Below are 16,007 nucleotides of genomic sequence, written 5' to 3'. Positions count from 1 at the left end.
CTTTAGCCTAGAGTTGATTAAGAAGGCATGACAAGGCCACTTATGGTTAAAAATATATACGTAATCCCCGAGAGCGGTGGAAAGTACATCGTAAATCTTTGAGTGTGGTAAACTCCCTGCTCGAGATAAGAAACTGACGGACTGAAGCCAGCTGGAAGCGGGGGGGTGCGGGTGGAGTTCATGCTGATGAAGACTCCTGACTTCATCCATGGTGAAAAGTTCACACTGATGAAGACTCCTGACTTCATCCACATCGACCCCCGGGATGACCACCAGGACAAACTGTGCGTGATCGGTGGGAGGGGGGAGTAAGATAGAATCATAGAGTCATGGAATGGTTTGGGTTGGAAGGGACCTTAAAGATCATCTAATTCCAACCCCCCTGCCATGGGCGGGGACACCCTCCACTACACCAGGTTGCCCAAAGCCTCATCCAACCTGGCCTTGAACACTTCCAGGGATGGGGCAGCCACAACTTCTCTGGGTTATGTAAATACTAATTGTAATATCTCCTCCCTGTCCTCCGAGATAATAATGAATATGTAAAAACATTTATGAGTATGTAACGAATTACAGTCTAAATCACCCACTGACAATTGTGTTGGCGCGCTTCTGGCTACGGCCATGCACCCAGCGCTGGGATCTTTGCTCCACTTGACTTTGTCCCTGAATAAACTACGTGAAAACTTTTTACTCGTTCCTTACAGGGGCGTCTCTCTCCATTTGCAACGCACGGGCCTCATGGAGGGCTGAGCAGGAGCAGGGTCCGGCTGCTGCGGCGGGAGTCAGGGCTAAGGCCACGTCTGAGTCGGGCTCTAGTCTTGAGGGCGAGGAGAGGGACCATGTCAGCGCACGTTTGCGTGTGCCAATGCGAGGGGAAGGGACAGACACGCCATAGCTGACAGTGGTCAGAGCTGTCTTTGATGGCCTGGTCCGAACGGCAGCCGGGATTGCTCTGCAGGTGTAAGGCACCGAGCTCTGCCCACTGCCGTCATTGTCCCTTTGGAGTAGGAGAGAAGCACAGAGCTACTGAGGCCCTGGGGTGTGTGGTCTGATGGAGAAAGGGTTCAGGTTGCACTCCCCTCAGTTGCAGCACGAGTTTCAGATTTTCGTATTTGCCTCCGAGTTGGTAAGCAAGCGTCCCCTGCTCTGCAGGGCAAGGAGAAACTCTGGCTAGGGTGAGCAGAGTCTGCCAAAGAAGAGGATGGTTTGGGATTTGTTGTGTTTGATGAAGAAGAGGAAAGGGTGGTCAGCTTTAAAAGTTACTGTTGGTACTTTTGATCTTGCCACCAGGACACCTGTGGCAGCTGCTGCCTCAGTACCTTCTTCATTGACCTCCACAAAAGCTTTGTGAATAACTTTCGAGATGAAAAGATCCTTCTTAGCTGACATCCCTGTGAAATCAGCCTGAGCAGGGTCGAAGGCATGTCGTATCCCCATGCTGCTCAACGTGGATTTAAGGTCATAATTCTCTTCCAGCTTCAACTTGGGCAGGTACAGATTCACTTCAGCTTTCATCATGCTGGCTGATGCGGTCCATTCAGCCAGTTTCTCACAGGTCAGCTCTCTTTCAACCTGCAGTGAGTGAGATCAGGCTGTCAGTGACTTACAATCTGTTTCCCTAAAGGTGGTGAGGTGTAGAGCTGAACTGTCAGAGTAATTATTTTTTTTTTTTCTGATGTGAAGAGTATTACTTTTTTGCAATATGTGACCCATAGTGATGTTAATAGGCACTTGCTATGTGTGTATATGGATGACTTTTCTCTTAGTACTGGTAAATAAGTGGAATGCATGGGACCTCGGGTACAAATAAAAAGATATTTGCCCTGATCTGTTTAGAGTCTGAAACTGGTCCCGGTGTGGTCATGAGCGGCTGTTGATAACTTCTGGATCAGGGATGTCAGCACTTAGTTTGAGAAACCTCACCGCAAAATATCAGGCGCAAATCCAGACTGCAAATGACATAAAAATGAATTAATACAGCCCTCAGAAGAATATGACTCTGGGGCACGGTGATTGAGATTTGGTCCTTGCTTTCCTTGTGCTATTCTAGCAACAGAAAAGAGGACACAAAATAGGCTAAGATGGTTGTGTGGACATACTTTTTAGTATCCCTAAGTAATATACTATGTTTGCAATGTTATCAGATGCCCTGATTCTTAAGCTGAGAAATCATGGTGTTAGTTTATGAAACAGAGTATGCACACATTGGAATCTATTCTATCATGATTTTGAAGCTCTCCTCAATCTTTTAATCTGTCCCTCTTACTGTCTTATAGTGTATGGGATGCACCAGTAGGTCAGTTTTACCAGCTCCAGACCAGTGGTGTTATCATTGATGTCGTCTGGCAGGAGAACGAACATGCTGAGTTCATTTTCCACATATGGCAGCTCAATGATTTTGAATTTCATGGTTTTTTGATGGAGTATCAAAAATTTATCTCTCAGAAACATCATCTGTACTGGTTTAGTCTTGGTCTGCGAAAAGATTCAGACATAAAAACCGGTGTTACTTCATTCCTTAAAATGGATAATAAAGGTTACTTGCTTCATTGAACTGAAAGCAAAACTTTGTAAACAAGTACACGACTCAGCAGGGTTTGCATACTCAGTACCCTTTCCTTTGGACAGTGTCACATACACATACAAGTCATTAGGATCTTTAAAAAAAAAAAGAATAGACTCATACGGTATCTGCCTGCTAACTGAACCACATGGAATATATTTCTCATTTTAAAATAAAGGAGTGAGCTTAAAAAAAAAAAACCTTTGACTTTCTTCCCCTGGATGCCATAAACTCTTTTGCCAATTTTATGCTTTCAAGCACTACTGTCTCTTTGCCTCTGAACCGTATTTTCTGTGGCATGTGCTGGCTTTTCCTCTTTCCCAGACCATAGAGGACCCACTTACCAAATGAGATTTGATTACCCAATAGTCTTCTGAACTCCTGTGCTCTACTGTGTTCACAGAGCTTTTACTAATATATGCACTGCTTTACACGTGAGTTACATCTGAGTGCAAAATCAAATGTAAAAAAATCAAAATCAAATCAAAGCCTCTGTTTGCAGGCTTTGTGTCAGGTACGCCGTGAATTAAACCCTCTCTGTGCACCAGTGTATTGAGTTTATGTGGCAAGTTTTGGTAGCGGGGAGGCTGCAGGGATGAATTCCGTGAGGAGGCATCAAAAGCTGCCTCCATATCAGGCAGAGCCAGTTCCAACCAGCTCCAAGACAGACCCATCACTGGCCTAAGCTGAGCAGGTCGGCAACGTTGGTAACATATTTAAGAAAGGGTAGAAAATGCTGTGCAACAGCAACTGGGAGAGAGGGGTGAGAAAATGTGAAAGAAACAACTCTGCAGACACCAAGGTCAGGGAGGACGGAGCGGGAGGAGATGCTCCAGGCGCTGGAGCAGAGATTCCCCTGTGTGGTGAAGATCATGGTGGTACAGATATCCACTCTGCAACCCGTGGAGGATCCCACGCTGGAACAGGTGGATGTGTCCTGAAGGACACTGCAACCCATGGAGAGCCCATGCTGGAGCATGCTTCTGGCCAGACCTGTGACCCTGTGGAGAGGAGCCCACTCAAGAGCAGGTTTACTGGCAGGACCTGTGACCCTGCAAGGGGCCCATGCTGGCGCTGCCCGTTCCTGAAGGACTGCAGCTCATGGAAAGGACCCATGCTGGAGCAATTCTTGAAGAACTGCAGCCTGTGGAAAGGACCCATGTTGGACGTGAAGGACTGTATCCTGTAAGTGGGACCTCACACTGGAGCAGGGAAAAGTGTGAGGGGGAAGGAGTAGTAGAGACAACGTGACCACAACCCCCATTCCCCATCTCCCTGCTCTGCTTTGGGGGATAGGTAGAAGAGTTGGCAGTGAAGTTGAGCCTGGGAAGAAGGGAGGGGTGGAGGGGAGGTGTTTTATATTTGGTCTAATTTCTCATTGTTCTACTGTGATTAATTGGCAATAAATTAAGTTAATTTCCCTAAGTCGAGTCTGTTTTGCCTGTGAGGGCAATTGGTAAACCATCTCCCTGTCCTTATCTCAACCTGTGAGCTTTTTGTTCTATTTTTCTCCCCATCCTGTTGAGAAAGGGGAGTGACAGAGCGGCTTGGTGGGCACCTGGCAGCCAGCCGAGGCCAGCCCACCACAACCATGTACCAGGAGGGACCTCAAAACCACACACGTGTAGTGTAGTAGGTTTCAGATACGCGGTCACGTCATCGACGCAACCGCTTCACGTTGTCTACCCGTACAAAAGATGTTTGCACTCGAAATCGCCAGCGTGTGATCGTTTAAATATTGTCAGCTCAGTGCCATGCCCGCAGTGTGTACTGAACACATTGTCCTCACGCGTGCGGCTAACGTGAGGAACCCCCATGAGCATTCCCTCGGAGGTCTTACGCAACACCCGGGATGTGTGAGGAAGGAACGGTTGGTTCAGTTTGCTTGAACTCGGAGTTAGGACTGTGTCTCAAAAGTGGAAAAGGGACGTAGGTGTTTAAGCACTGCTCTCAAAAACAACCCAGTCCCTTTTGAAAATGGGACCTTGGTACTTGCAGGAATGTCTTCTTGTCCTTAAGCTACTTAACCACGGTGTTCCGAAGTGTTTTGATACTGAAGAACTATTAATTAAAGTGAAAATCATGTTCTCGTGGGTATGAGTAAATAAGATAATACTGACTTATTTTCACAGTTGCCGTTCTCACTGAGTGAAAACCATATGCCTGGCTGTTACTAGCGTTGTAGTGGCACACGAAACTCAGGTGAAGCATCTAGAGGTTTCTTGCTCTTCAGTAATAGACATGTTGACACAGGACAACAGGCATATAGACAAGGAATTTACCTTGCTCAGTCTGAAGGGCATCTCTGAAGTATTTTTCTCCAGAAATTTCTTTTCCCAGTTTCCTTTGAAATAAATGGCGTTTACTAAGACCAATACAGTGCGAGAACTGAGAGATCCAGCAGGCAGCAGATCCTGGATTTTCCCTTCAGGATCAAACAAATAGGACTGTTATTCCAGTGTGACTGTGTAACTCATCAGTTTTAATTGTGCCTTCTTTGTGCCTACCTATCTAGCAAAAATGATTGCATTTGCGAGATTTTTTTACCATACATTTTTCATGGTATACATATGGTAAAATGGCTTTTCAACTATCTCTGTATCTTTTTTTAAAAAATATATTTTTTGTGAAGTAAATGGCATTGGAAAGTGGGTAAAGTGGAATAGCTTGGCTTGGTTGCAAACAGATGAAAAATGCAGAAGCAAAACCCTCACTGGTGAGAGTGGAGCCACTCAGTATCTACCTGCCTGAGCAACACCTAGGTCTGGAGAGAGGCATTCGTCACTTTGCTCGTCACCCCCCCTAAGTTTCCATCTTTTCTGAATCCATGGCTGCAAGAGCAATAAATGCGGAAATACAAATGGTTTGAAAGGGAGACAAGAGAAGAGCCATCAGGGTGGTACTTACTCTCGGTTTCATTTTCAACCCAGGAGTTGATCAGTGCTCTGGCTTGTTCTGCAGCTGTCTTAAAGTTTACAGCCTGTGGCTTTGCGTTGTAATAGCTTGCAGTGAGCTGCAAGAATTTCTGAAAGATAGAATTGGAAAATGTATCCGTATTTAGTTTAATCGGAGTTGTAAAAATGTTAGAAATAGTAATTTCAACAGATTGTACAATCTGCTAATACATAATCAAAGAACGTATAATTTGGTTTAAATGGTATAACCCTTCAAGTAAGGTTTGATACATTCTATGCTGAATATTAAGTATGGACTGATCCAACTTCAGTCCCAAGAAATCTGAAAGTGCAAATTTGTAATTTTGAAATATCCCATGAGACAAACATGCTATACTTTTTTTTTTTTTTTAATTTCTCAGAATGACATTTATGTCATTTAAATACTTTTTTCCTTCTTTATGGTGTAGAGTTCAGTACAAGAGGGAAGAATAGTCTCATATAAAGTTGCAACAAGGCTTTTAGTTTGCTTCAGAGGCGAGGAACCTGCCGAGAGTTTGTGAGGACAACAGAGGATCATGTATAAAAGGAATGTTCTGATGGAATAAAGTCATGGCAGAAAAGCAGAATTAACGTTTGCATTCTTGCCTACTGTGAAATAGTTCATGGAGATTCCCATCAGGAAATTCTCTAGATACATGAGATTATTCTCTAGGTACATGAGATTATGGAGGAAATGAGCAATAAGCGTTCAGAAAGACAAATTACTTAATACTCAAAGCAAACTCCAAGATCAAAGAACAGCAATCTCATTTAAAACCACCTTCCAGAAATTGTAAGATGATTAATACGATGTCAGTTTTTCAGAAGATTTCCGAGATACAGGTAATTCCAAACTCATGAGTCTGTATGGGGCGAATGAATAGAGCAGGTCTGGTGGGCGTAAGGATAAACATGACATATTGGAGGAGTGTCAAAAGCGTTTTGTAACAGTAAGTCCCAAATCACAAATCTGTTGGAGTTTTTTGAAGGTGTCAGGAAGCGTGTGAGTAAGAACGTTGAGCCATTGCAGTCTGTTTGGATTGCCAGAAGGCATTTTGTTAATACTTCTCAACAAAGGCTGAGGATCCACGACACTGCAGATAGATCTTGTTTGTTTAAACGACTGGAAACTAGGAGTAGGAGGAAATAGTGTGCACTGTGAAGGGTTATGACTACTGGACTACCACATATGTGCTAAAATATTTGTTCTGTAATATACAAGTCTAAATATTTACATTTAGAAATACATATTAAAACATTTATGTATGACCCAGTGAAGGGTATGCTACAGAGAGTGATTATTACTGCTCAGGAATGAGGTGTCGAAGCTCTAATGGACAGCTGGATGGAAAAAACCTGCCCAATAGCAGCCAAAAAAGCAATTAAAATTTTAAGAGTTACAAAGAAAGGAGTAGGGAACAAAAGAAAGAATATTAGAATGCCACTGTATAAAGGTATGGTGTGTGCCCATTGTCTGAGTTCTCTGTGCAGGTCTGGCCTCACCAGTCTCAGAAATGCTAGAGTATAGAAGACACAGAGACAGGGGACGAGGATGACCAGAGATAAGGAGAAGTGTTTTTTAGAGGAAAACCAAACCAATAATGATGCCAACAGGCAGTAGGCTCAGAAAACACAGGCTCTTCCTACAGCGTGTAGTTCAGCTGTGGACGTCCTGGTGCTGAGGGCTGTGGTAGATTTGAAAGGCAAGTCTGCAAATTCATGAAAGAACAGCTCATTAAGGGCTAATGAGTAGACTTGCCCTCTGGTTCAGGAGGTCTCTGAGCTGCAGATTGCTTGGTGACCAGAGCAGATTCTGGAGAAGCATCACTACACAGCCTAGGTTGTTCCCATACTCTTCCTAAACTGTTGACTGCTGTTGAAGACAAACGGACCTCTTGTCTGCAGAAGGCTAGCCCCATATGTCTGTCTTCATGTTCCCACTGAAACCACAGTGCTATCATTTGGAAAATTTTTATCATCTCTGTTGACAATTCCTCTTAATGTCAAAGTCATTTGAAGTAAAAATGTTCAACTCACGGGCAGTAACGGGTACGTCTTTTCCTCATACAGCCGGTTGGCACTCTTCAGCAAGTAGGTGCTTCTGGGTTTGTTGATGGCAGACAGGAGCTCTTTGAAGGCAGAGTGGATATTTTCAGCTTGCTTGTGCTCAGGGTCCTTGGAAAGAGAAAGCAATTAATATGGAATGTTGGTTTTTTTTTTTTCTGTCTGAAGTGTTGCACATGCGGTCGTTATGTAAAATGCCCAAGATGTTTTAATTAAAAAGGAATTTCAGGGGATGGAGCTCTTTTTTTGAGTACGTTGCATGTTTGCAGCACTGTGTATAACTGGACAAATTATTTTCTGTCTATAGGATGGTGATCTGTTTCTGCATTGCTGTGCAGGCCTTTGGGAACATCAGCTGATAGTAAACCAGGGAGCTGAATCTCCTCATTTCAGTCATGGTCAGGACTAATTTTCAGTGTCACAAGGACCCACCAGAGCAGCCTTGCGGCTTTTGAGGATGTGCTCAGTTCTGACAGACACTAATGGCAAGCCATGGGCGTACCAACTGTTCAGACTTTCTCTGTTTCACATGAATTTTACTGTTGCTGTTTGGATTTTGGAGGGAGCTTGTCCTGGATATCAATGTAGATGGTTTTAGGGAGCGTGAGCTTGCTCGCCAGCTGTTGCCAGCTGTTGCTTTGCTAATGAAAGAATAAACTGCTACTGGACAGCTGCTCCCCTCCAGCTGCTTGGGTGCAGTCTCCTCCATGGAATAGACCATGTCCTGCGTGTGAGACACTGAGAGTCTGTGCCACCGACTTATGGTGACTTATCGTAAGGTTGGTCAGGTGGCGTTCCTTGCTCTGGTCTTTTCTGTCTCATGCTGAGACGTGGGCTGCTAGGAAGGACAGCTGGGAAAGAATTTGGTAGCCAGAGGACACAGGATAGGAGGGGTTGGGTTTTGCAAGGGGGTGGGAGCAGACTGAAGAGGTAACGGAGGGAAATGTCTGAAGCACTACATTAGGCAGACTTCGCTACAACTCAGAAACTCAGTGAGTTGCTAAAATGAATGTGGATGTAATGATTCATCTTGAAGATTCATCTCCCATCACCCAGGGAGAGAATGAAATAACCTCCTCCCCCCTTTTCTTTCTACTTTGTCTAATCTGGTTTCTTTGAGCTTTCTTTCGTTTCTGTGCTAAAGAAACATGGCTCGTTTGAGTTTACAAGCCTTTCAGTGCCTAGGGAGTTCATCTGATGAAAAAGATCTCAGCGGTTCCTCCTGGTGGCAAGTCTCTGAGGAGCTGATGAACCAGGGTGAATTAGCATGCGTTAGTTTAAGAGGGAATTTTGTTTGCCTGAGGTGTCCATGCATGAAAAAGGTGGAAGGGACTTTATTGGGTAAGGCTGGAGTCAGATGTGAATGCAGTAGTTGTTTTTCACTACAGAAAAAAAAACCCAAACCTGAGGCTGATAAGAGAAAGAATTGTCCTAAGCACATTAGGGCAATTGGTTTGTTGATATTGCCAGGGACCAGCTAAAACCACACAACACAGTATTAGGGCCAAGCAAACCCCTGTTAGTGTCTCAGTTCTGCTTTTGAAGGCCTGAGTTCATGAGTTTTATGGTAAGATCTGCTTTTTTACTTTTTCTATGCATAGTTCTTGCGGAAATGAAACAGTAGATACAGACTGAAGACAAGCAATTTTAGAAGGCTAAAGCATTACTTGTGACCAACTATCCCTTTCTCAGAGATTTTTTTTCTCTGAGTCTTTCATTGTAATAAATACCATCTTTCTTTTCTTTGGTCTCCCCGGAGAAGGCCTTGTTGTCTCAGATGAACCTTCTTTTCCTGCAGTCTGGTTAAAATGAAGAACCTGTGGTAATGATAAATGTCCATAAAGACAGCTTGGTTTTGGAGAGAAATGCGCCCGAGGGTTATGTAATTATGTTAATTTTCTATGGTAATTCACCAGTCATGCCCAATGACAATTAGTCTATTAAAAGTTACTGAGGACAAGACCTTACTCTTGATTTAGTCTCTATAACTGTATCATTATTGTATAGGTTTTATCCACATTTACTGCTTAATAATACATCAGTGTTACGGCTCAAATACGAATTTATGTAGATAAATCATCAGTTCATGCTTAGCTACATGGAATTTTATTTTCAGATCATGACCAAGCACAACAAAGAGCATAGTGCACTTCAGAGTCTTACTACTGGGACAGAAATGTAAAATTATATGTTTAATATGTTTCAGTAAATGCATAGAACCTAAAAGAGTGCAAGACTGAAAAGTTCTGCTAAAGCAGGCATAAAGGAAATAGTATTTTCAGTCCTAGTATTATTCATGCTATGTCACAAGCAAAGGTATTTGTACTGCCCCTGTGCAGCCCCACACGAGTTCAGGAGAGCTTACTAACTTTGATATGCGGTATTCCAGCACCAGCTGGGCTCTTGAAGTGGTGATTTTATCTCTAATGCTCTTTTTTTTTCTAGATTATCTTAGCTCCATATTAATTTTGCTAGTAAAGCTGTCTCTTTATTGCCATTTGAGCACTATTTTGGATGAATTACTCTGTTCAAAAGGCAATTGAAACAGAAGGTGGGTTTCAGAAACCTCAGAAGGGTTCTGAGCAAGACCAGCAGTAGTCTCTAATGTCAATAACTCCCCTCTGGCAGACACTTGCAACACTCTGGAACTGTAAGTGTAAGCTAAAGGCAGGGATAGAGCAGAGCTAGGAGATGTTGGAAATAAAGTGGAAGAACAGTGACCTGCAGGACTGCTGGCAGCGTGAGTGGGGTTATTTCCTGAACCAGACATCATGGCAGGTCACTGTTCTCCCATGTTCTTCCTTTCTGTTTCCCATAGGCAGAAAAATAATGCAATTAATGTGGGGACCACCTGTAAACTGATGTCCTGCTGCTTTCAGAGCTTACCTCAGCCATCTGGGTTGCAGTGTCACCTTTTGCACCCAGGTAGACCATGGCGAGAGCAGTTGCAATGCTCCAAGGAGAAAAGAAAATGTTTTTGCCATTGGAAGTTTCATTCAGCTTTTTGTAAAGGTCCAGAGTGAAGCTGTTGGTTGTCGCTGAGAGAGACTCCATTGATGCAGCCTGAGACAAATAAGTGTCAGAGAGAGGTGATGACTGCTGCTTCCCTTCTTTTAAAAAATACAAAGCTGCTAGTGGGAGATCCCAAATACACTGTGGGATGTCCCTGTAATGGGTAAAGCACCCCTCAGAGACCAAGCACAGTCAGCTAGTAGGTCTCTTTTTAAGACCTGTATTATTTCTCCCTTCCCCATCACTCCTGAATGTCCTCAGCTTTTTTATTTATTCTTCATCAGACGAGCACGATTTTAGCTAGAAATGTTTTCACACACCAAACTTGTTTCAAAGCCCGTTTGCTTAAGGTTCATGGAATTATTCTTTGATCCTGAGGAAGTGAAACAGAGTCATTTCTCTCTGTGCTGCTTTGAGCTTTCTTCTCTTTCTTTGAACTTCCTGTGCTATTATTTTCTGCTGAAAAAAGCATGGTGAATTCATGCAATTCGCTACATATATCTTGGAGGCTACTAGACATCCGTAGATTTTTATGTGTTGTTAGTGTAGGTAAACCCACATTTGGAAGCTGCAGCTGGATTTGTTAATTACTGTTTTTCAGGTAAACTCTTGTATCTTACATACAGCCCCAAATAGTTCCTGTTTTAAACAACAACGAATTTTCCCTGTTTTTCTGCTGGCTTATCAGAACCTGCAGATTTTCCATCATTGTTCTGCTTATTTTTCTAAGTATGTTTTTACAGGACAAAACCAAAGTAAATAAAAAAAAAACAACCCCAGGATTAAACTGATTTTCCATATGTGGATCTAGAACAAACTTGTGCTTCTTATTAGCTTATTTTAGATCCATCTAATACTAGTGACAAATATTAGAATAAATTCAGAAATTTCCATTGTCTTCACCAGTAAAGGACTATTGAAACATGTTCTAAGTCAGTGTAAGATGGCATCAAGTGAAAAGTTAAGCATTAGATCAACAAAAGCAACTGGACATTTAAATCTTCACCCACAATTTACATGCTTAAATCAAACCCTGCGGTCCTCAAAGCCAGCTGCCATGCAGTGTTAGAGATGCCCGGAGCCTCTGGCATCCTCGAGTTTTGATTTCAAAGCTTCTCAGGGCTCCACAACTGCTTTGAAGCATTCTCAGGAGTGCTTCAGAGGTGAATGCCCTGCAGCCTACCTCATACAGAAGCATTTTTAGGACCTTCAAATCAGGTACCTCTTACTGCTGTGCCTGGAGATGCTGATACTCCAGAGCATATCTAGGGAACAGGGCTGAGCTGAACATTTTTGCCTGAAGATTTTCAAACCGACATCTCCATCTGCTGTTCCCAGAGAGCACCTGAACTGAATCTGCATGGAGCAATCAAGCATTTCTCAGGCTTGAGAGAGAGAACACGTGTGCATTTCTGTGAGGTTCGCTGGTCCACTAGCCACTCTGGGCATCTGGGAAAGGAAAAGTTTAGTTGCCTGATACGGTAGTTATTTGATATTAATGAAGCAGAGGCTTGAACCAATACACCCCATGCTGAGCATCCAAAACACTGGGCTACAGACTCGTGCGGTCTTTGTGTTCACTCCCAGGATCAGTAGGAGGGTATTCTCTTCTGCAGCCTGTTCTCTGGCCTCTGATCCCAAATCAACTGGTAGCCCGGCACCCTTCCTACAGGTGAGGAGACTTTCCACCCTCCCAGGCTGTGTAGGTTTTGCCCAACCTTGCATTCTGACCACTGTGCCTTGGCACAGGGTTTTCCTAAGGGCTACACTTCACACTCCCTTCCCCTATGTGACTTGTGCACCATCATTTAACTGCTCAGTTCCAAACAATTTAACGTGATTTTTTTTAAGACTTCCAAAATAAAGCTAGTTATTTTGATATGAATAGTTACACTACCTGAAATCCTGAGGGAGAGAAGAGTTAAGATGAGTCTTCAGTCAGGATCTGTGGCAGTCTGTGAGGCAATGAATACTTATGAAAACATAGAAGTGTTTGCACCTCCCTTTTCTCTACGTCCTCTTCTTGTATTAATGTGCATGTTTCCTCATTTGTTCCTACTTCTCCTCTATCACCTGCTTTCAGAACTTAGAGAGAGACACCTCCTCAATTCAAGGCCACGGTTAGTGGATGTATGTCCTGAAATGTGATGGCCAGTATGCCTTTCTCCCGCAGGTGTCCTCCACAACCTTGGCATTTGGCCTGCAAAAACATAGGGGATGCAGAAAAGAACTCAACCGTCCTGTGTCGACAGGGACATGTTGAAATAATTTTACGGCTTCCTTTTCTTTTTACTCTACAAACTGTGGAAATGAATAGAAACTAATCTCAAAGATAGAGCTGAAAGGGAATATTGAAATAGGCTGTCAGTCTCATTCATCTTGTGGTTAAATTTAAGAGGAGAAGGATTTGAATACTTGTTGCCCTCAGATCACATAAAGCCCTTATTTTGTGTTATTGCACATTTTTGCTCTTCTATTTCAGAAAGCAGATCACAAAGGAAGCTCAGAAAGTATTTGTGCAATCATCTAAAATAAGTAATAAAATAAGAGTGAACACTGGACTCATTTGAGCTGGTGGATGTTGCTTTGAGGCTGCTGCTCCTAGCAGAGATGAAAGCGCTTTAGATACTCTACACTGTACTGAGCTGATAATTCCTCTGTGGTGGACTGAGGGAGTTTGGATCATCCACCAAAAGCTGCAAAACTGCTTGGAAGCTCTCCTTGCAATGATTTCTTTTACTCAAAGTGTTGTATCGAAGTAGAGAGCCGAAACAGTAGAAGGTGTAAAACTAGATATCAGCAAAGGTGTAATACAAAACGGTTATGTGTACACAAATGTTTTACTTTAAATCAGTGTAATTAGAAATTCTGCTGGTCTACTCTGCTCTGATTTGCGTGACTTAGATTACACTGCATTGGTAAGTTTCCTTTGTAATCTCTGTATCTTGGCTGCTACATTTGTGGTTAGTTAGGAATGACCTCTGTCCACCAGTATGACACATACAGAGTAAACCAATTACCAGTATGCTGTCAACCTATACAGAAAAAACATCAGTATAAAGTGTGCAAGTCCATATTTTGAAATAGAATTACATTTTTGTGCTTCACTTCGAATCTGATTGATCCGTATGCCATACAAGGTTTCAAGAGTGAAATATGTGCCTCTCTTTTTTTCACACATTTCATTTTTAAGTGTGTGCAGTTTTTATGCCTGGAATATCCGTCTTATTTTCTTGCCTCAGAAATGTGTTAGGCACTATTATGTTTGGTTCTGTGCTTAAGAAAGGTTTCTGCTATGTATCTGAAACTGCTGTTGTCTATTTTTTAGCTAAGTGAGTAGGAGAATTAAAAAAAAACCCAACACAACAGTTAAGGGTACTACAAGCTACAAAGATTGGCTAAAAATACCGGAAAATGAAGAAAGGGTACACAAACTGTGTAGACACTCTTTGTGGTGTATGCCAGCTGCTGCAAGATCCTGTTTAGTAAGAGACAGTGGAGTTTCAAAGGGGAGCAAATTGGCCAAAGAAGAGATGCTCTTGGTTTTGCTGTGTGTCATGGTTTAACCCCAGCCAGCAACTAAGCCCCACATAGCTGCTCCCTCCCTCCTTCCCAGTGGGATGGGGGAGAGAATCGGAAGAGCAAAAGTGAGAAAACTCGTGGGTTCAGCTAAAGACAGTTTAATAGGGAAAGCAAAAGCCACGTGCACAAGCAAAGCAGAACAAGGAATTCCTTCACCACTTCCCATGGGCAGGCAGGTGTTCAGCCATCTCCAGGAAAGCAGGGCTCCATCACGCATCACGCGTAACGGTGACTTGGGAAGACAAATGCCATCACTCCGAACGCCCCCTGCCCCTTCCCTCTTCTTCCCCCAGCTTTACATGCTGAGCATGACGTCAAACGGTGTGGAATATCCCTTTGCTCAGCTGGGGTCAGCTGTCCCAGCTGTGCCCCCTCCCAGCTTCTTGTGCCCCCCAGCCTACTGCTGGTGGGGTGGGGTGAGAAGCAGAAAAGGCCCTGATGCTGTTTGAGCGCAGCTCAGCCATAACGAGAACATCCCAGTGTTATCAACACCATTTCCAGCACAAATCCAAAACACGACCTCGTACTAGCTGCTGTGAAGAAAATTAACTCTACCCCAGCCAAAACCAGCACACTATTCCAGAAATAGTGAGAGGAAATAGTAAATTGCTGCAACCAGAATGGTAGAAACAAGGTTTCACAGCATCACAGTGCCTGACCTGGCCTGAAGTGGGTTGACCTCTGACAAATGGTCATGAAAAGTCTTTTGATAAAACCAGTCTTTTTCCAGTGGTACACTGATGAAGTAATTTTGGCTTTTTTTAAAGCCATCTTTCATCCTCATCTTGCTCAGCGTGGATGTGAGGTTGTATCTTTCTGCCCATTTGATTGTCGTACTCCCATACCTGTAGTCCGTAAATGGTCCCCTCTGCGTGGACCGTTTGGGCATTTCTTGAAGATCAGTTCTCTTTCAATTACATCTGGTGAAAAGCAGCACAATTTAAAATCAGTGCTAAACTAAGTCCAATTATGGATTTTTGCTCTGCAGGAAATCCCATTCAGCTCTGTCCCCCAGGAAGAAAATAAGAGCGAGTATCGCATCTGTTGCAATAGAACTAGAGGATTGAACTATAAATAACATTTTAAAAGGGATTTTATTGTGCTCGTTGCTGATGGCAGAATAAAACCTTAAAAACTGTGGATGCATTTGCATTTCAGTTCTACACCAGGGTGTTTTTCTATTGTCTTGAATACCAACAATACACCAGCACAGCAGTTTTTATTATTGTGTGCTGGGTCTGCCATTTCTGCTTGTCATGAGGTCAGTCTACCACAGAGGTGCCAGGAATTATTTCATGATGCTGATATTTGCACTGGGAGACAAAAACCCCATCTTTCATTCTAGGATAAACTGAAAGCATGTTAATCTGCTGTGTTTTGACAGGCATGGAATCACTAAGTAACAAGCAGTCCGTGCTCACAACGTGTTTATATTGAGGCTTATCGCAGCGCTTTCCTGTAGATACTTGTTCCTCTAGTTCTCAAAGTCCCGGGACTTTTCAAGATGGAGTTCACAAACCTGAAATTTTGATAATACAGAAGAAACCCAGGGTTGCTTGAAAGCACTTATTTGGAAATGCAGTCATGGCTACCTTGCAGTATTTTAGAAAGATGATTAAATAGCATTTTCCTCAGTATGGAAGAATAAATGGAACTGTCTTTCAAAAGCATCAGGCCACCCTTTGTGGCAGATGAGAGAAAGGACAGTGCTTGGGAGAGCCCTTGCTGAGAGGAGCATTGGAACACCATGACCTGTTCATGATGTAGGAACTGCTCTGCCCCGAATCTGTCTTCCCTTCCCTTCCCTTCCCTTCCCTTCCCTTCCCTTCCTTCCCTTCCCTTCCCTT

At 43.2% G+C, this 16,007-nt stretch overlaps 1 protein-coding gene across 1 annotated transcript; it reads right to left on the bottom strand.

Moving 5' to 3' along the window:
- Positions 1-1,028: 1,028 nt before the first annotated feature.
- LOC104372963 (heterochromatin-associated protein MENT) lies at positions 1,029-12,522 on the bottom strand. The gene is made up of 8 exons (XM_009978762.2): positions 12,476-12,522; positions 10,453-10,629; positions 9,297-9,383; positions 7,540-7,677; positions 5,474-5,591; positions 4,849-4,991; positions 2,311-2,478; positions 1,029-1,575 (listed from the first exon to the last, which is right to left on the bottom strand). Exons 2-8 carry the CDS (start codon positions 10,618-10,620, stop codon positions 1,174-1,176), a joined length of 1,224 nt encoding a protein of 407 aa, XP_009977064.2. The 5' UTR covers positions 10,621-10,629; positions 12,476-12,522; the 3' UTR covers positions 1,029-1,173.
- Between the last annotated feature and the right edge of the window lie 3,485 nt (positions 12,523-16,007).

The sequence above is a fragment of the Tauraco erythrolophus genome, chromosome 3, assembly GCF_009769465.1.
Source record: "Tauraco erythrolophus isolate bTauEry1 chromosome 3, bTauEry1.pri, whole genome shotgun sequence".
Taxonomy (NCBI): Eukaryota; Metazoa; Chordata; class Aves; order Musophagiformes; family Musophagidae; genus Tauraco; species Tauraco erythrolophus.
The sequence above is the reverse complement of the archived record's forward strand: the minus strand, read 5'-3'. Positions and strand labels throughout refer to the sequence as shown.

What these genes read in the sequence shown, in the direction of transcription:
- LOC104372963 (XM_009978762.2), bottom strand. Translation starts at nt 10,620, where the DNA reads ATGGAGTCTCTCTCAGCGACAACCAACAGCTTCACTCTGGACCTTTAC. An exon ending in TGCCCTTCAGACTGAGCAAG is followed by an intron (nt 2,479 to 4,848) that starts GTAAATTCCTTG and finishes ATCTTTTCGCAG; the next exon opens with ACCAAGACTAAACCAGTACA. An exon ending in ACACCACTGGTCTGGAGCTG is followed by an intron (nt 1,576 to 2,310) that starts GTAAAACTGACC and finishes CACTCACTGCAG; the next exon opens with GTTGAAAGAGAGCTGACCTG.